At 48.9% G+C, this 20,034-nt stretch overlaps 1 protein-coding gene across 4 annotated transcripts in view; it reads right to left on the bottom strand.

Annotated features, from left to right (window-relative positions):
• DPF3 (double PHD fingers 3) overlaps positions 1–20,034 on the bottom strand; it is a 240,695-nt gene that overhangs the window by 100,156 nt on the left and 120,505 nt on the right. For all 4 annotated transcript variants that reach the window (XR_005030464.2, XM_036913301.2, XM_036913300.2 and 1 more), the window contains exon 4: positions 6,540–6,667. Coding sequence is in view for 3 of the 4 variants with exons in the window: in XM_036913301.2 (XP_036769196.1) it covers positions 6,540–6,667 (128 nt within the window). In the remaining variant the exon portion in view is untranslated. The remainder of the gene's footprint in view (positions 1–6,539; positions 6,668–20,034) is intronic.

The raw sequence follows: 20,034 nt of genomic DNA, 5'->3' as shown, positions 1-20,034 counted from the left end.
GCACATTACTTGTAATGGAGCTTAAAGATCATAAATTTAATTATCTCTCTCCAACAGCCCCGAGTCACACTGCAGCAGAGAATCCAATTTCCATTTTACAGGTGACTAAACTGAGGCTGAAAACTCTCTTAGCTACCCAACGTCACACAGCAAACCTGTGGCCAACACAGTCAGGTTAAGCAGCTCAGTTTCCCATTCATTTCTCAGCCCTGTGTCTCAAGATTCTAAGGCATATTATGGCAGACCCTTCTTGTAGGGACCTGAGCACTTCACTCCCTGTAGGGGAGGGAAGGGTAAGGTGTGTAGCTCATTGTTGAAGGGAGAGAGAGAAGATTATGGCAGAGGACAGAGCCCCAGGAGTGGGAGTGGGCATGGGGCCCTGGGGGCTTCTTCATGCGCTCAGTGTGCAACACTGGGTGAGTCATCGTCTTTTCATGCCTCAGTTTCCCCAGTTATAAAATAAGAATTCACTCATTCATTCAATCAACAAACATTGGTCTAGGACTGACTACACGGCAGGTGCTGTGCTAGATAAGCCACAAAATGGCTGCAGTTCTGGCCCCAAATGGTCTGTATAGTGAAGGGAGGACAGGTTTGAACAGCATACACAGCCATAGAATTACAACTGCTGTAAAAACAGCGACAGGCAAGTCTGAGCTGCTCTGAGAGGCCGTTAGAGGGAATTATACTAATCTGAAGGTCAGGTAAGGCTTACCTGAGGAAGTGACCTAAGGGGGTTCACATGTAAAGGATAAGCAAAGACTTAACTTTGGGAATGGGAACCGAAGGGGGCAGGAAGGGCAAGTATTCTAGGCAGAGGGAACAGCATGAGCAAACTCCCTGAGGCAGGGAGAAGAACACGGCTTGTCCAGGGAGCAGAAAGAGGCCATCACAAGCAGAGCCAGAGGCCCAGGGGGGAGACTGGCATAGCTGAGGCTAGCAGGGTGGGCAGGCACCATGTTGTCTACACAGGGCAACAGCATCCACACATCCTTGTGCGATGGTGCAACCATCACACAGCCGACAAAAGGGCACGGAAAGCAGCACACATGGCACTGACACCTGGTATCGCCAGCACTGTTCCTGCGGCCTCCGGCCTGTCCAAGCACCCACTTTCCAGGGAGCTTCTCCCTCTGCCCCTGTCTTCTCTAACCACAGGGGTCGGAATGCTGCTGCTTACCAAACCCCACAAAGAAGTCAAACTAGCCAAATTCTTCCCTGGCTTCTCTACTGGCTTATTTGGAAGCCATTCGCTGACAGGACCTGTGGGTGTCTGGGCCAGCCACAGCCATCTACCAGAGATGTAGCATTGTCTGCTGGACGCGCCCCTGGCCTGCAGCAGGAAACATCAGCCCAGGTCCACAACAAGCCTCCTGGCCTCCCTGCACCTTGGCTGCCTGAACCGCAGGCGCGAGCACGAAGAGAGAGTCAGTCAGGATGATGACAAGTCCCCTGCGCTCAGCCTTTGCTGAATAGACAAGAGGGGATGTATGAGGTGTTGTTACTATAGCTGTTGTTTGCTGCTGTTGTTTGTACAGCCATCTTGCAAACCTTCTGGGTCCTGAAGTCATTTAATGATAATAAGTTCCAAGTGCCTTGAATTAAAGGTCATTGCCTCCAGCATCTCAGTACAACTCTGGCTCCACTCTCGCGTTTTCATTACCTGCAGTACAGACTCTGGGCTGAGGGCGAAGGGCTGGTGAAGGCAGCCAGGCCAGTCTCCAGGAGCGCCTCATGGCCTCAAGGTCCAGGGATAGACTCACAGCTCCCTCCCTCCTCCCATCAGCTTCCCTGCGCTCTAGAACCTGTCTGCTCTGTGCCCCAGGCTGCAGATGTGACAGCGGCCACCTGGGTGTGTTTGCATTTCCTGTGACATGGCCCTGACACTAAAAGCCTCTCTATAAAACTCAGCAGGAGCCAAGAGTCCTAACAAAAAAAGCTTGTATGCAGGGCTCAGGGAGCAGAGGGGGCATCCTGGATTAGGGATGGAGGGCAGGGGTGTCTAACTAGAGATGCAGCTGGTCCCCCGTAACATACTTGCACTCCCTGTCCAAGGACATTATCTGGAAAATAAACACATTTTAAAATAACTTTTCTCCCTGTAACTCTAAACAGCCTCTATGGTGATGATAACAGTGGTTTGTGGCTGCATTTGAAAAAAAATAGGAATTCCTTTTTAAAGACTCCCTTATCTCTGTCCTGGAACATTGCAAAAATCTCCTCACTCTGCTCCCTCCTCCCACTGCTGGTCCTGCATCCAGCCTCCTCTCCCTGAAGCAGCCAGAGGGATCTTCATGAAACACAAACACACTGTCCAGCTTAAAATCTTCCAAACAGTGTCCTTCATTTCCCATGAAATAAGGTGCCACTTCCATGTACTCAGAGGCCGGTGGTCTGGCCCCGCCCAGCCTGACAACTCCATCCTGGGCCCTTCTCTCCCTGACACCATGTCCCAGCCTTCTGTCCTTTATTTTTTCTATTGAGGTATAACTGACATACAATATTTTATTCATTTTAGATACACAACATGGTGATTGCATATTCGTACACATTGTAAGATGATCACAATAAATCATGTTATCATCTGTCACCTTACAAAATTAATACAATGGCATTGACTATATTCCCCATGCTATATATTTCATCCCCCTAACTTATGTTATAGTGATAAGTTAGTACTTCTTAATCCCCTTCATCCATTTTGCCCCCCTCAATCCTCTTTCCCTCTGGAAATCAACAATCTATTCTCTATATCTTTGAGTGTGGGTTTTGTTTTATTTTGTTTTTGAGATTACACATTTAAGTGAAATCATACAGTATTTGTCTTTCGCTGTCTGACTTATTTCACTTAGCATAATAACCTCAAGATACATCCATGTTGTTACAAAGGACAAGATTTTGTCCTTTTTTAGGGCTGAGTAATATTCCATTGTGTATGTATACCACACCTTCTTTATCCATCCAGCAATGGACACTTCGATAGTTTCCATATTTGGGCTACTGTAAATGATGCTACAATGAACACAGTGGTACATATATCTTTTCAAATCAATGCTTTTGTTTTCTTTTGGTAGGTACGTAGTAATGGAATTGCTGGATCATACAGTAGCTCTATTTTTAATTTTTTGAGGAGCTGCCATATTGCTTTCCACAGTGGCTGCACCAACTTAACATACCCACCACCAGCATAGAAGGGTTTCCTTTTTTCCACATCCTCACCAACACTTGTTATTTCTTGTCTTTTGAATAGCGGCCATTCTTAGAGATGTGAGGTGATATCTCCTTGTGGTTTTGATTTGCATGTCCCTAATGATTAGTGATGTTGAGCATCTTTTCATGTGTCTGTTGGCCACTTGTATGTCTTCTTTGGAAATATCTCTATTCAAGTTCTCTGCCTATTTTATCTGATTGATGTTATTATTGACTTGTATGAGTTCTTGATCTTATGTCTTTCAACACTCTGAGCTCAGACCTAGCTCGAGGCCTGAAAGCACACTCTTTCTTTGCCCAGAAAGCTCTCTCTGGGATCTTTACTTTGCTGGCTCCTTCTCATCCCATAGGACTCAGGTTAAAAACCTTGTCTCCTTTAAGATACTGCCTAGAATCTGTCTGTCCTTTTATACTGAATCTTCATGCCCTATTCTTTTCATGACATTTATCCTGAAATGCAATTATTTTCTTCTTTGTTTACTTGCTTTCTGTGCATCACACTAGAATATAAGTATGAGCAGACACAACAGCTCTCTCTTGGCTTGTCTTCCCAGAACTGAGCACAGTGCCCGCCCAGAGGAGGCACTCAATAAGCTTTGGTCAAATGAATGGACGAAAAAATTAACAGAAATAGTCCATTTACTACATATGTACTTTATTTTAATAAAGCAAACAAAAACATGCCAATTCATATGGCTTATGGTCCTGATTTTGGCTTCTAGCACAGTGGATGGCAGAGCCCTGTTCTGCACAGAGCAGACATTCAGTTTACACTGGGGATGACAGTGATGATGACAATTCAACAGTGACAACCCACATACTGGCCCAGTGCTACCAAAGAAGAGCATGAACCTACCACCAGCTTCAAAGGCAAAGCACTACGGGTCTCTAGGGCATCAAGGCTTCTGGGCCATGGTTCTATCCCACTCACTGATTCGCTGAAACCACACTAACGAGCAACACAGAGTGACAGACTTGATTTCAAATATCTGAAAATCCAAAAACTAGGAGAAAGGGAGTAATACATACATAGAAGAAGAAACCTTAAAGAAGAAAGTGCCAGGTGCCTGAGATATCAGCAACAAGAAGAGGTCCCTCTGCCAAGTTTGGTGGGGGGCAAGCAGATCGAGAAGGGCTTCACGGGTCAGGTGGTACTAGGGCAGAGCCTAATAGGAGAGTGGAATTTGTACTCATGGAGACGGAAGAAGAGGTGCACCAGAGAAGGGGCACAGGGCGAGCAAAGGCAGGGAGGGAAGGAGCTGAAGAATGGAGGGAGAAACAGAGTAGTGGGAAATGAGCCTGAAAACTAGATTTTTCAGGTCACATCATTTTGGATTTATTTAGTAGGAAACAAGTGTTTTAGCTAAGTTTTGAAACAAGATAGTGACACAAGCAGAATTTTATTTCAGGATGAAAGGTCAGTCCGCAGGGTAGGACACACTTAGGAGGGAAAGGACTGACAACAGGGCAACGCGCAGCAACTGTTTACTCATGCATCCATTCAGCAGATATAGACTGTGCACCTACTATGTACCAGGCACTGTTTGGGTGCTTGAGATGTCAGTGAGCAAGACAAAGACTCCTGCCTTTGAGGAGTTTATATTCCACTAGAGGAAAACAGAAAATAAACAGTAATGTGGTATATCAGTAAATCACAAAGCATGATAGATGGTGATAAAAGCTATGGGAAAAAAGAGAAAGGAAAGGAAAGCAGAGTGAGAGAATCTGGGGGGCGGAGAGCACAGGCCGCAGCATCACATACGGTGGTCAGGGTCGGCTTCCTAAGGAAAAGACAGGCACGAAAAGCTGAAGAAGGTGAGGGTGGGAGCCAAGCAGATGCCTGGGGAGAGGACTCTGCAGGCGGAGGAGGCAGCCAGTGCAGAGCCCGGAACACGAGTGCGCCCCATGGGTTTGAGAAGCTGAGGAAGGTTGTGGGCCCGGAGCAGAGGGAGCACGGAAAAGAGGAAGCCGCTGAGTCAGGGAAGGCAGAGGGCCTTGACTCTTACTCTGGAGAGCAGGAGCCACTGCAGGGTTTTGAGCAAAAGAAAACAGGATCTGACTTAATATATTAAAGGCTTATGTTCAGCCATTAGCGGGGAACCATTTAGCAAGCCATCGCCAACAATTCAGATGAGAGATGAGGACGGCCTGGACCAGGGCGGTAGCAGTGGACATGGTAAACAAAAAGGGCTACACTCTGGATTTATGTTGTGGGCAATCAACAGGTGTCCTGGCGAATTGGATGTTGGGTGCAAGACAAAGACAGGAGTGCAAGCTGGCTCCAAGGTGTGTCAAACAAACAAAGGTTACGGTTAGTAAGAACTAGTAGTAGGGCTGTAGCTCTGAGAAGCGGAGGCAGGGACAACTAGAAGCCATGTTGTTCCATGGAAAAGATGTGACCAAATGTCTGAACACAGGAAGAACAGAGGAGGCCAGATGCACTGATTCATTCAATGTCTTTACTGAGACATGACTCTGCTGGGTGCACGCAAGGCCCTGAGGGTACTCTGGTGAACAGCATGGTCCCCGACTCAATGGACCTCACAGACTGGAGGTACTTATGAAGCAAATCAAAAATTTAACTGCTATAATTTAATTATGTTAGCAAATTAATATGAAAATATTAAATTGGATATGAAATTCATAAATATGTAATGTTATATAATATGCATTAAAATATAAATCTTAACTGTAATCATTCAATTATATTTAGTTATCCATACTATTGTTCAATATTTTTATTAATTAATATTATTACAATACTCTGTCCCAACCATTGTATTCAACAATGGGGATTCAAAACAAGTCAATCAAGAATGGTCTTGAATTTGCACCACTATAGTCCTGCACGGATTGATGCTATGAACAGAGGGTGGTGAACCAACAGGGACAGGAGCCACCAACCCTGCCTGAGGGTGACTTCTAAAGTGGCCTTGGAGGACAGGATGGTTGGGGTGAGGAAGGGGGTGAGGCGAAGCAGACAACCCCATGCCTTCCAGCCTGGACTAGGGACTCTTTGCTTCGGGTGAGTGAGGATTCCATCTGCTTGCTCACCATCGTGTCCCCAGGACCTAGCACAGTACCTGGCACACAGCATGCTTAAAAAATACGCTTTGATGATGATGATGGATGAACAGAGAGATCAGAGAAAAGGAGCACAGCCTTTTGGGGGCAGGATAAATCAGAAAAGAATTCGTAAGTTTCCTGCAACAGTGCCACAGGGCAGTTTGAGACCCCGCCCTGGCCCTTAGGAGGGCCCAAGCGGTGCGAGAGTCCTGGAGACACCATGACCATATCCGGTGGCATCCCCCACGGCAGGCACAAAGTACCTGTATTTCCTGGATGCTTTCCTCTTCTCTGGCATCCACCTTCTTCTCAACACCCTCACCGCGGAGCAAGGCTTCCAGGGTGGTGCTTTCGGAGGTGAACCCGTCCTTCTTCAGGGGCAGCTCCACTTCTGAAAAACAAGGACGGAAAAGCAAGGTCAGGCCCCAGACCCAGGAGGGCAGGAAGGGCGGCCCGTAAGGGCACGACAACGCGGACAGCCTGCGCTCGCTCCTCCATCTGCAGTGAGAACACTGGGGTTGGGTCCAGCTTATCCATTTCCAGTTTTCAACCCCAGAGATCAGCTCCAGCCCTGCCTGCACCCTAGAGACGGCAGAGGCAGGGCAGAAAGGGTGCCAGACGGACATGGGGGCAGAAGGCTTGGGTCTCAGGCCTATGCTGCCACTCTCCGGTCCTGCGGCTTTGAGCAAGGCACTTCAGGACCCCAGAGCCCTTTTCTGCACCTACAAAGTGAGGGTCACAATGCCCAGTGCCCCACAGGGCCGTTTTGTGAGGCACAAACATGTTCCTTTACATTAAAGGGCTTTGCAAGCTCTGAGCAGTACACCAATGTTGGCCTCAAGTCTTCCTGCCCTCTCCCTCTACCCCAGCCCTTGTCTGGCAACTCCACGACCTCTCCTTGGCCATACTGGCTACCCAGCCCCAGTTCACTCCATGAAAAGCTATTTCAACCTCGGAGAGGCTATACCCACCCACTCACCAGGGAGGCAAAGGCCTCTGACACCAAGGGAAGGGAAAGAGGGAACAGACAGCGAGCTCTCCCGGAGTAGGCAGAGGGGTCTTTACCACTGCTGGTCCTGGAGGGACAGAGGGCGCTGTTTGCAAGAACCCAAAGGGAGCGCCACAGCAGAGCCCCGGGAAAACCTGTGGCCTGGGCCAGGGGAGTCCTGCCTCTGTGAACTCCTGGGTGAGAGAAAGACGCAAGGCAAGGAACACAGAGCCCAGCCCCGCTCTCCTTCCTCCCTCATCTTCCCGCTCTGCCCTCCCACTGGCCAAGGCAAGGGAGCCTCACTGGTGAGCGCACTGCGGTCAGCTTCCTGGGTGCAGGGCAGTGTAAAGGACAAAGAGTGGACAAAGAGTGGATGTAGGAGAGCAAATGGAACATAACCAGTGCAATCAAGCCCTGATTCACTGGGATTTACTCCAACTCAAATGGACCTCTACGTACCCCTTCCATCGCCACCCTAACCAGATGCAGGCCAAGCAGTCCACAAGGAAGGGCACTCCAGTGTCCCATTAAAACTAAAGAAGCGCACACCCATGCATGACCAGCCCCCAGGAGATAGTGGGAAGGAGAAACAGTATCTAAAATCCCTGGAGACACAGGTCTTTGGGATTTTTCTTACCAAAACCAGCAAAGCAGAGGACCCACCTCCACAAAGAAGCACTACCAGCAAATCAAGCCTCTCTGAACTCTTCCAGCCATCTATTCATTCACAAAGATTTACTGAGCACCTACATGACATCCTCTGTGCTGCCACTAGACACACAGGAGGTGAACCAGAGATAGTCCAGGCCTTCAGGTGGTTTGCAATCTAGAATCAAAGAATAAACGCTAAATACAAAATCAATAAGCAATTACAAAGCATCCTAAATGCAGAGGAGGAAACCAACAGAGTGAAATGTAAAGGAAGAATATGGTGGGGATCCACTTTAGGTCAGGGGCTTAGGGGAGGCCTATATGATGAAACCTCACTTAAGTTTAGCATCAACAAAATAGTCAACTGTCCGCTTCAATGAGGTCAGAGAGGCACCTCCAGAGCCACCTCCCATGACACCTCACTCTTTCTCCTGATCACAGAAGGCTTCCAAACATCTAGTCTAAAACAATTAAAGCAGGTTGTCTCTTGTCCTGCCCTCCATCAAGAGAGAACAGCTGGTCACCATCCCTCAAACTTATAATAATTGTATATATATATATATATCTGAAGCTCCTGTTTCAGTATCACACTTAGCCTTCTCAACACTAAGTAAACCCATTCTCTAGAACTGCACAGCACTTTAAAGCTGAAAAAGGCCTTATAGATCATCTGCTTTAATATTTCCTCTTACAAGTGAGTCACCGAAGGCTCAGAGATGTTAAGTAACTTCACCGAAAGCCACACAGCAGAACAAGAATGCAGCCAAATGATCTTTTCCAGACACTGCTAAGATCATGACAAGAGCCCCACTTGTTGCATCCTTATTAGGAATTTGCAGGCCCAGGCTGAACCCCCATAAGCACTGATATGTTTGAGTACAGGCTTGGCACAGAATAACACTCAAAATGTGATGACTGTTACTGCAATGTATCACTTAATCCCCACTGCCACCCAAAAGGCGAGTTCAGTTACTAGCTCATTGCACAGATAAAGATGCTGCAACTTAGGGAGGTCTAGACCTTGCTTAATATCATACAGCTGGGGAGGGATAAGTCTAGCCTTGACCCCAATCTGCCTCTAGAACCCTTTCACCTAATCTCAGGGTTGTACAGACTTCACCTTGCCTCTCTTTGGTTCCCTTGAAAAGTCCTTTTCCAAACCTTTGCACATTGTCATTGCAGTTCTAGACTGTCTCCAGAGTTTTCGTATTTCAAGATGAAAGGCTGATCTTTGCTGAAGCTGAGGCAGGTCCGTGTCACAGCTCTGGACTCCACTGTATTTGAACAGTCGCATGCAGCGTGCACCCTTCTGCAAAGGACTGACCCCACACAGAACTTCCCATCAGCTGTGCACTTCCCCTCCTGCTCTTATTCCTTCCTCCTGCTAAATACAGTCCTCCATCCTCCTTTCCCACAATTCAATCTACTCTTCTGGTCCTCTGCTCCCTTGCCAGATGGGCACCATAGAAGAATCAAGAAGGAAATGAAAACGACATGGGGACAGTGTCATGACCCCCTACATGCGAAGAGCTCCGAGGGACCTCCACCAGCGTTCAGACCCCAACCCCTTAACAAGGAAAGTAGAGCGCAGAAGAGTAAGGAGACTTTCCCAGGGTCGCAGAGAAAGGGAGTGGCATCATTCTTACCTAATTACCAAAACATTTCGTTGGCTCATAGAAGTTCTGCCTCCAGACAGTCCTGGAGTCAAGCCCTAGGCTTGCCATGTTCAGGCACCACAAGCTTGTTTCTTAAACATGAGTCTCTGTTTCCTTATGTGTTAAATGGGGACAATCACAGTTTTATTTCATAGGGTTAGTGTGAGAACTAAACACAGTAATACACTGCATAAAGAAACTCTGAAAAGATCCACCAGAAAATGAGTGTGAGAAACAGTGGGAAATGAGCTTCTTAACTTTGGTTTTCTTTTGTTTTTCTATTCCAAACCTCTGTACGATCAAAAGTGGATCATATATACAAAGAATCTGGGATGTTCTAGGTGCCCTATAAATGCTACATGCTGTTACTATCAAAGTTTGAATAATTTTTATTTTAATGGTACAGTAGAGTTATCCAATAGAAATATAATGCAAGCCACTTACATAATTTTAAGCTTTCCAGTGGCATTTTTAAAATAAAAAGCAACAGGTGCAATTAGTTTTATTAGTATATTTTCTCTAACCTAATACATCCAAGACATTATCATTTCAACATATATAAAATCAATTGAACCAATATAAAAATACTCAATATAAAAATATAAATCAGTATTTTACATTTGTTATTAGCATCAAGTCTTCAAAATCTGGTGGGTATTTTACACTTAGAGCACATCTCAATTCAGATTAGCCACATTTTAAGTGTTCCATAGCCACATGTGACTAGTGGTTACTGTCTTAGCACAGGTTTTTAGCATCATTTACTATCATTTTGCTTCATAAAAAATGGAAGGACTTAAATATGGTCTTTAATGTTGCCTACTGAACACCAGCTGAATGCCATTCCAAGACAGCATTCTAGCTGACCCCAGGCAAACCCTGGCTCCAAAGCATTATGGGTAAGTCTGGCAAGGTCAGAGTGACAGGCTAACCAGTGCCCTCCCAACAAACCAGCAGATGGTACATTCTCTGGCTTCTGACACAGGAGGCCCCAGAATGAAGGGAAAAATAGGCTAACAGGTCCAAGTTCTTACACAATGTATGTCCTAGACACACTCCCTATTGAGTCCTTAGGGATGTCATCAATTGTTTTATTCTAATACATCTCATCTGGACATAGGATTTAGTAATTCTTTATAAGCATATGCATTTTGACCCTCCCACAAATTTGGGGACCACATAAAATGACAGGAGCCATCAAACATTTAACATTAAAAGAAAATGGCCCAAAACACACACATAATTCATCTTTAAATTAGCCTGATTTTATACACAGGGATATAAACCCACGGATCGTTACTCTCTCCAGAGCGGCAGCAGCTGTCACCCAAGCCAGCCGCCTCCCTGGGCCCCTGTGAGCAGCTCTGCCTCCACTTCTAATTGGGAACAGAGATACTCCTTGGGTGACTTCCAGCACGATCCATCACACCAGAGACAGCTTCTGTGCAAACCGAAGCAAATCGGTTTCCAAATAAGAAAAAACCTCTTAGACAAACAAGGATTGAAGCATACAGAGTCTTTAGAAAAAAGAAAAGAAGAGAGAAAAAGCACAAATACAGAGAAAAAAAAAAAATGCCAGTGAAGAGCAATGGCTTGTCTCCAGAGCTGTGAACAGGGCAGCCATCCTCTCCAGTGAAGATCAAAGCCACAGGCTTTTGACACAGGTGCCCCAAGACCGCCACCCAACACACCGAAGGCAAGGTTTCCACTGGGCTGCTGGAGTCACTGAGCTCATTAACAGGATGCAGGAGAGATGAGCCTGAAAGTGCAACAGGGGAGCACACTGAGTAATTAAATCCCAGGTCATTTAAAAATTCAAACGCCTGGATGTCACAGGCTCATGGAGGCTCTTAGTCCCGGCGCTTTTTGGCTCACGGTAGAGGACTGGGACCCTGCAAGTCATATATGGATTATAATAAAATATGCCACATACAAAACAGATTAAGACAGTTCTTCTTTGGGGAAATACACAAAGAGAGGAGCTGTCTGTTAGCTGTCGAGTTTGCAACAGATACTATCTTTCGGGAGGCTGTGCTCTGCCAACAGACAGACTGCCCCAAGGGAAATCGTGGTGAAACACCCCGACAGCGCACATCCATCCGCCCATCCATCACGGGCCCTCTCCGATGCAGGGGGCTGGAGACGGAGTTACGGCACGACCGACAGGGAGGGAGAAATCCCACAGACAATGGCGAACAATCCTCCTGCCACATCATGAGTGCTCAGAGCTCTGGTTTCTTACATGCCTCTAGATTTTCCTTACAAATACAAACGTGCAATCCCCTCTTCTGGACACTTATTATTTCAAGGAGCTAAGCTCATGATATTTCCTTGGAGTTATACATCAACTTACACCAAGGAGCAAGGAGCTTAAGAATCATTATTTCATTTATCCCATCACTCGCTCAGACTTATGGGAGGGAGAAAGGGGGATATTGTTCTCTCTCACCCCACAGGGGAAGAGACTGGGGGGACCAAAGCCCTGATTTCCTGAGATGGTGACAGGCCCAGGAATCCATCTGCTCATTCCTCAGGGGTGCCATTTTCCTGGCTGCACTTGACTCCCGGTTTTGTGATTCATAACGCTCAAAATAGATGAGGTTCACATTGAGGAACCCTCACCCAGGCTGTGCCCTGCAGGCCCTTGTTACTGTTTGTGTCAGAATGCCAGGATATCCACACAAGAGGACTCATCATTCCCTCATATGCTCTCTCACCACTCTCCTGCTCTCTGCTGTGCCCGCCACCCACCCCTAAGTGGACACACCTGGTGGACCCCCAGAAGCAGCACCCAGAGGTCAGCATCACAGATAAACATCCTCCACCCAAAACATTAACACCCACACTGTCACAGGAAGCTCACCCCTGGGCTGACCAGCAGCCCAAGTCAGTGTAGCTTAAGCAGGATGGTGAGGGAGGAGGGAAGGATGGCAGGAATGGTGGTGAAAGAATTCAGGGGAATACAGATCATCAGAGTGAGAGAGGGTGAAATCTCAGTACCGGTACCCTGACCCACACTGGACCTTGATCTCCTCATTTGTAAGACCAGGGAAGCAAAGCCCACTTCCTAGTGTTGCTGTGGGGCCCAAAGACAGTGGACAGAGATGCCTAGACAAGGGGTGCTCAGCCTTACAGTGGAAGCCCCCTTCTCTTCACCCCCTAATGTCTCCTTCTCCTCACCCAGCTCAGTGAACTCCTCACTTCCTGATGCTCTTAGACCAGCACAAGCAGTGAGGCCCAGCTTCCCCAGCCTGGGCCAGGGCCCAGGGAGCACAGAGGTGAAGAGGTTGAGTCTGGAGCAGCAAAGAGGAGAGAGCTGGCCAAGAATGAAACACCACCCAGGGCCAAGGTACAGTGCTGGCCCCGCCTCCACCCCAGGATGAGCACCGCCCTGCAGATTGGGAAACCACCTCAGAACCAGTGGAGGAAGCCTTGCTCTATTCATTCATCCAACACATAATTACTGAGCACTTACTATGTAGCAGGTTCTGTTCTAGGTGAGGCAGGACACAGCTGTGAACAAGGGGAGAAAACCCCTGCCTTCACGAAAGTTATATCCTAGCTGGGGAGAAACAACACACAAAATAAGCAAGTGAGACCTATAGTAGACAGATGACAGTCAGTGCTTTGGAGAAAAACAGAGCAGAGAGGAAAAGGGAGTATCAGGGGTGACGGGAGGGTGGCTACATTTTTAAATGAGGCCAGGAAAGCACAAACCTCAAGGGGGGTGGGGTGCGCTGATACCTAGGGAAGGACACTCCAGGCAAAGGAGCCAGCAGTGCAAAAGTCCTGAACCCAGGGCTCACCTGCCTGGAGCTCGGGGAGCAGGGAAAAGTAGGAGACCAGCTCAGAGAGTTACAGGGGCCTTGGAGGGCAGCGCAAGAAGGCTGGCTTCTATTCTGAGTGTGATCAGAGGCCACTGGAGGTTTTGAGCAAAGAGTGACATGAGGATGCCTATATTTTAACAGGATCATCCTGAAAATAACTGAAAGGGGATGAGGGCAGAAGTGGGGAGACCAGTTAGGAGCTACTACAATATGTTTTGAGCCCCACCAATAAGCCTGGTGCTCAGGAGAGGACCGTGCATGACAGACAAGCCCCATCTCCATGGCACTTACATCCAGGGGGCAGCACGCACTGGGGAGTGGTCCCCGGCGCTGATCATCCCCACACGGTGAACTGGTGTAGAGGCCAGGTACAGAAGTCAGGTGCCCAGTCCTAAGGGACACAGGTACAAAAACAAGTCCATGGAAGAGGGTAGACCAGCCAAGGCCAAGGGCAGGAGAAAAGATCCAGCCAGATGGGCCTGGCCTGGCACAGTACGGATAACAGGTGTTTGTAAAAGCAGGCAGGAAGCCTTCCAAGTTGATCTCTGTGTCCTGGGCAATGGATGCAGAGGTCTGAGTTCTGGGAAACAAGAGGGTGAGCTTGTACAAGATGTGGTTCTGGTAAAGGCGGACCCCACAGCCAAGAGCCAGGGCTTCTCTCCTCAGTGTTGACTTGGGCCTTTTAAAAGACTCAAAGGCAATGTGTTCCCATTCCAGGCCAGACAGCACCTACTTTTCCGGCTGGACAGTGGGCTGCCTGCAAGGAGTGCACGGCGGGCGTTAGAACAGAAAAGCGTTAGCCAGGCCCCCTCAGCGGCCCAGCAGGGCAGCTCAGAGGTGGCCTCATGGCACCTCCTCACACTTGCCAAGTCCTGCACTCCATCCGCCCACATGACTCTCACAACAACCCTGGGAGGACAGCAGAGAAGCTGCCATGATCTGCATTTTACAGGCAAACAATGGAGGCCAGAGTGGTTAGGTAATTGCCCCAAATCACACAGCCAGTGGGTGGAGGCATCTGGACTTGAACCCAGGCCTTGTGATCTGACTGGTGCCTTTTCTCCTACAGAGCACAGCTGTGGGGCACAGTGAAGGCCCCTACAACATAAAAACAAAGAAAGGCAAGATGCTAAAACTGGGACAGACCCCAAGGCCAAGCTGGGAGCTGGATGGGAAGCCTTCTCCCCTCTGCTCCGTCTCCATCTGTGACTCCAGGCTGATGAAAGACAAGCCTTGTTCTCCAAGCTTGAGATCAAACACCAGGCATCTTTCTTTCCTTCACCCCTTTAATAAATCTTTACTGTCTACCTACTATGTGCTAAGCCTCATGCTGAGCACTGGGGATACAGACGAAGAAACAGGCAGGCCCCAACCCTCAAAGTGGGCACCTTCCAGTGGGGGGAGAGGCAAGTGAACAGGTAATGGCGCAACGGGGAGATTCTTCAGTCTCTAGATGTGGCTCTGCAAGCTCTGCCTGCAAAACACAGCCAAGGAGGCTCTGCAGCAGCTGTGCATGCCGCCTGCCCACTCCCAGCTGAGCCCACTTCCTCTGCCCACCCGAGCTCCCAGAGCCCTGCAACTGCCAGCCGTGCCCAGGAGTCTCAAGCTGAGGGCCCCAGATGGGCTCCTTCCCCCAGGCTGCAGGGACAGCCAAAGGAGCACACAGACAAGCCAGCCTGGAGGGCCTGCCCACCTCTCTCGGTGCACCTCCTCATGGGCTGAGAAGAGCTCAAGAAGCTACCGCTGCAGGCCTTCAGGATGGATGGCTGCAGGCTCTGACGCTGCAGGAAAGAGATAAATGACTGGTCATTTCCCCCTGATGCACTTGAAGGCATCCATTCTCCCAGCCGTACCAAGCTCAGGCATCCCCCGCACCGAGAGAGATAAGCACTGACAGATGCAGGGGGGAGTGGAGCAGCCTCCCCCTCGAAGGACACAGCCAGACTCCTCTGCGGGCCGGGAGAAGGTCATGGTGTCCACTGGCTCACACCTGGCGGGGGCTCCTCGGGTCCCTCCCTTCGCCGTCCCCACCCCCACTGGCTGCCTGTGCATTCCTGTGAGGAGCACCCCGAGGGAGGGCAGGGGCAGAGGGAGCAGCTGACAGGCTCATCAATCCCAGGCTACTTGCTTGGCACATCGGTGTCCCTTAGGTTGTTCCCGGACTGGGAGGGTGCTGGAGGAGTAGGGCGGGGGGACTGTCTTGAGGAGAAGAGAAATCACAGCGAACATCAGAGAGCAAATGGTGGGAGAAGCCTGGAGACTATTAAAATGTGGGCCATGTACAAAAGCAGTAGGGAACTAATTAAGATGCAGGATTTTCAAAAGCTGGGGAAGTTGGCCGCGGCCTGCTCCCATCTGTGCAGTTCCGGCAGTTCCGCACAGCAGGGACAGCACCCAAGCCCTGCTCTCTGAGGGTCCCTGTGGTTTGCCCTTGGCCGTCTGCAGCACCCTCAGCTTGAGGGCACCCTAGGCTACCATCCCTGCAGGGTTCCTGCCCTACTCTTCATGTTCCCCCAACAATGTGTGATGGGGCGGTGATTACCCTGGTCATTCACCCCCGGTCATTCAAAAGCTGCCAAAAAAGAGAGAGAGAGAGAACCAGAACCTTATTTCTGGCTACCATCCCTCCCATTACCCTTGGAATCTGGCAAGGGTAGTAAAGTGCTGTGTTGCTCCCCAAGCATCCGGAGCAGAAGGGATTTACAAGGGCTCAGGTATATTCCAGGAGTAAAGTCAGTGTCCGCTGTAAAAGGCCTGTTTGTCTGGGAACACCAGGATGAATGCATGTGCTGGTCCTGCAGCAACATGGTGCCACATAGGGCTCTTTCCTAGCCTCCCTCACTGACATCCTCTGGGAAATTAGCTTCCTAATTCAGTGCCACAGCTTCTCAACCTCTAAAATAAAGATAAAATCTGCCCTAGACCTCAATGACCAAAAGGTCTGGGGTTAGAAGATGCTACATTGACCAAAGCAGACTGTGTGCACATTTAATCCAAAGGGACACAAGGAAAAGTTTGTTCCAATCATCTTCCTTTTCTTCATTCAATAAAAAGTGAAGTTAAAGGCCTTTTTTTTTACTCATCTGGCTTTTGCCCAGCATCTGCCCTGTGTCAGGGTCTTCCGGTGGATATTTACTATCCACCTTTCCCTCCCGCCAGCGTGGCTCCCCTTTGCAAGGACAAGCTCCATTCTCAGTGAAATGGTCCAGGGGAGGCCCCTCTCTGGCACCAGGCCCCTGCCCAAGTCTTCATGTTGCATGAGCTGTGATGGCTGCGCCATGAAACACCTTGCGTTTGCCTCTGCAGCCGAGAGCAAGCTGCGGAGAACACTGAGCCCCACTGTCAGCGGAGAGAAATAATGTCTGTGTGTTGTCCTTCAGATGCCCAGGCAAGTAGGAGGTTGCAAGATGTTTATTCAAGACTGATTGGAGGGGTGATGTTAGGCGTGAGAAACACATAGGTCCAGGGACACTGAGAATGCTTTCAAATGCCAAAGAGCTCTCCCCAGTGCTCAGCCCCATCCCACCCCCACACAGATGCATTTTTATTTTCAACAAGTAGTAGGAAACATGGCATAGCACAGTGAGGGAGATGGGATGAGGGCAGCAGGACTGGGGAGTACTCCATCAGTGCGTCATTTAGTCCAGAACAAAGGAGTTAACAGCAGTCACTAGCCGGCGCCCCACTCACTCCCCATGCCATGATGCTGGCTCAGCCCAGGTGATCTCTGCACTCTGGGGGACTGAACCAGAAGTGCATGGCTCTGCAGCCCTGTCCTCAGACCCTCTTCAAGATCCTTCAACATTCCTGAATCACCCCTACACACGGCACTCTGGCTCTGACCTGGTCTCTTGACAGAGCTCTCATCTCTGCAGAGTTAAGGGTAATGTAATCTACATTACGTGCTGGCCTGCTGCTGGACTGACCACTGGCTGGACTCAGGCAGAGACACAAAGGAAGATGGGAGGGACAAACTGGGTGTCAGCATGATAAACTGCTTGTTTATCTCCTCTCCTCATTACACATGGAAGGGTCTGACCTGGAAGGAAACTCTTGCCTTGAGACAATTCTGCTCCAGGCCAGTGCCCACCCGCCAACCCCACCAGCTCTCACAAATCAGTGGAGCCCAAGGGAGCCTCCAAGTGTCACAGACACAACTACATTCATGGAGCCTGTCAAGAGGAGTTCCCTGCAGCAGGAGGCTGGGAGGGAACAGAGAGGACAGGATGGCATCACAAGGGCCGAGTGGTGGAGAGGTGCCAAGGGTTGGTTGGCTGATTCATTGGTTTCCTTTCGACATAAACTCAGTCTTCTAGTTTCCATAAATTTAAAGGGATTCTGCCCATGATGGACAAATTGATTACTGATTTTCAGCAAGGTTTGCCTGAAGAGGGTTATACATAATGTTTATACAAAACTTACAATTTGCTTTTTTTTTCCACTTAACAATGTATCTTGGACATTTTTCCATTTTTTTCTATTCATTCCTTTAAAAAACAAAATGGTACCCCAATTTAGGGATGTACTATGTATATAGCTAGTTCCCTATCAGTGAGCCTCCTGGCTGTTTTCCATACTTTGTTGTTGTTATAAGCAATGCCACAATGGCCAACCTTATACATTGTGAGAATTTATTTACTTACAGGATAAATTCCTAGCAGCAGAATTTCCAGGTCAGGTGGCATGTACTTTTCAAATACTGATAGATACTATGCATTGACCTTCAAAAAGGTTATACCCAATTCCACTGCAGTTGGGAAGAGAGAAGAGATGCCTAGCCTCTCCCACCGTATCTTTTTCCTTCAACTACTTCTCTATCCCCCTGGGAAGGTGGACCTCCATCCACCCAGCTCACTGCCCTGACCTGCTAGATATTGGCAGCAAGTTCCTCAAGGACTCTGACCAATGACCCTCCATGACTCGCAGTCAAAATTATCAATGAACAAACCAAGTTCCCTGTGAACCCAAATCACATGGGAGGAAAAAAGAGACAGTCATTTAAAAATACTGTCCATGTCAACTCTGTGCTGTAGGAGGACATAGCCCAGGAAAGGGAAAAGGTCCTCTCAGCTGGAAATGGTGCATTTCATAAATGACAAGGGCAGAACCATGGAAAGGTGGACAGGCTGTGCCCACATGGGGACAGCTGCCAAGGGGACACAGAGAGGCTGAGACACAGCGTGTGCTCTGCTAACCCACCAGAAGGGACATCATTTTGTAAATGCCCACTCAGAGGGGGCCTCTTCTACTTTTGCACAAAGGGGCCAGATGGGCTAGCTGAGGCCCTGGATGAAGATCCTTTTCTGAAATTTTGGCTTGTGTAAAAAATTCAAATGCAAATGTGGGTTGCCTCCAGGAAGAGCAGCCGTGCTGCTTTGTGTTCTCTAGGTGGACCCTGACGCTTTGAGGTCTGAGGCTGTGGCTCCTTATCACCAATTCTCAGGCACTCCCCAGGCATCTCTATTCAGAATCTGCGGTCACAGGCTGATGTGACAGTACAGCCTGAGCGCCAGGCCTGGCCCGGTGGTGCAGACTCAGAACAGGATCTGGAAACGACAAACACTCAGCTCAAGGCTTTCCATTTTTTGTTTTTGTTTTTAGTAGATGCAGTAGTAGGCCTGATTACCCAAAGAGAAGGGACAAGTTCATCTGAGAAGGAGCTCTGTCATTTGAAAAGTTATTTATTCCAGGCCTGGCTATCTATTGTTTCTCAGCACCTGGATGCCAGCCGGGAGCAATGAGCCTGCATCAGGGAAGCCCAATTTAGTTGGGATCTTTTGCCAATTTGAGATCATGGCTACACCTCTGAGGGCCCATCCTCACCAAGGCTGGGGCCAGTCTTTCCAAAAAGGGTGCCTCCACAGGACCCTGGCTGTCTCAGGGGCCGGGCCTTTACGAACCTGAGACCTGGAACAGGCACTGTGGCCTCGGCCCCCAACATAAGGGCAGAGGCCAGGGCAATCTTTCAAATAATCACAGATAGGGGCTACCACAAACCAGCAGCCCCAGGGCTCTTCCTCTTCCCTCCCCAACATGTCATGGCAGGCCTAAGGATGGGGCACGTCCAAAGCCAGCTGTCACCCAGCCGGCTCCACCATTAGCCTCTGGGAGACAAGTGAGGCCAGTAAGTGTCTGCCTGCAGGACCAAACAGTCTTAAGTAGCTTCTTCTCAGTCCCACCAGCAGTGAGACTATCAGTTCTCAGACTAAAAGCAGTACAGTAAACCTTCCTTGGCTCTGTCATGGCCTCATTTTGCTGACCTATAAAATGGAACTACTCCACCTCTACCCCTTCCTTCCATCTCTATCTCCCAGGGCTATAGTAAGGACCAAAGGAAGTGATAAATGAAAACGCTTTGTAAACTGCAGTGTACTGTTCAGGCACTGGTTATGGTGATGATGATTCAATAAGAGTGCCCCATCCCCTGCGTGGCAGTGACTGGTGGGGTGGACATAAACCAAGCCAGCTAATCAGTCCTTCCTAGGCCTTTTCTGCTAACGAAGGAGACTGCCTTTCTGCCGGGTGTGGTAAGTGCCGAGTCTGGGTGAGTGCTAAGTCTGGTGGCCACCCTGCCTGCCCCATGAGGAGAAGAGTGCTAGAGGTGGAAAGAGAGACACAGAACCCTCACTACAGCATT

The sequence above is a fragment of the Manis pentadactyla genome, chromosome 11, assembly GCF_030020395.1.
Source record: "Manis pentadactyla isolate mManPen7 chromosome 11, mManPen7.hap1, whole genome shotgun sequence".
Taxonomy (NCBI): domain Eukaryota; kingdom Metazoa; phylum Chordata; class Mammalia; order Pholidota; family Manidae; genus Manis; species Manis pentadactyla.
Note: the sequence above shows the minus strand (reverse complement) of the source record. Positions and strands in the feature narration are given on the sequence as shown.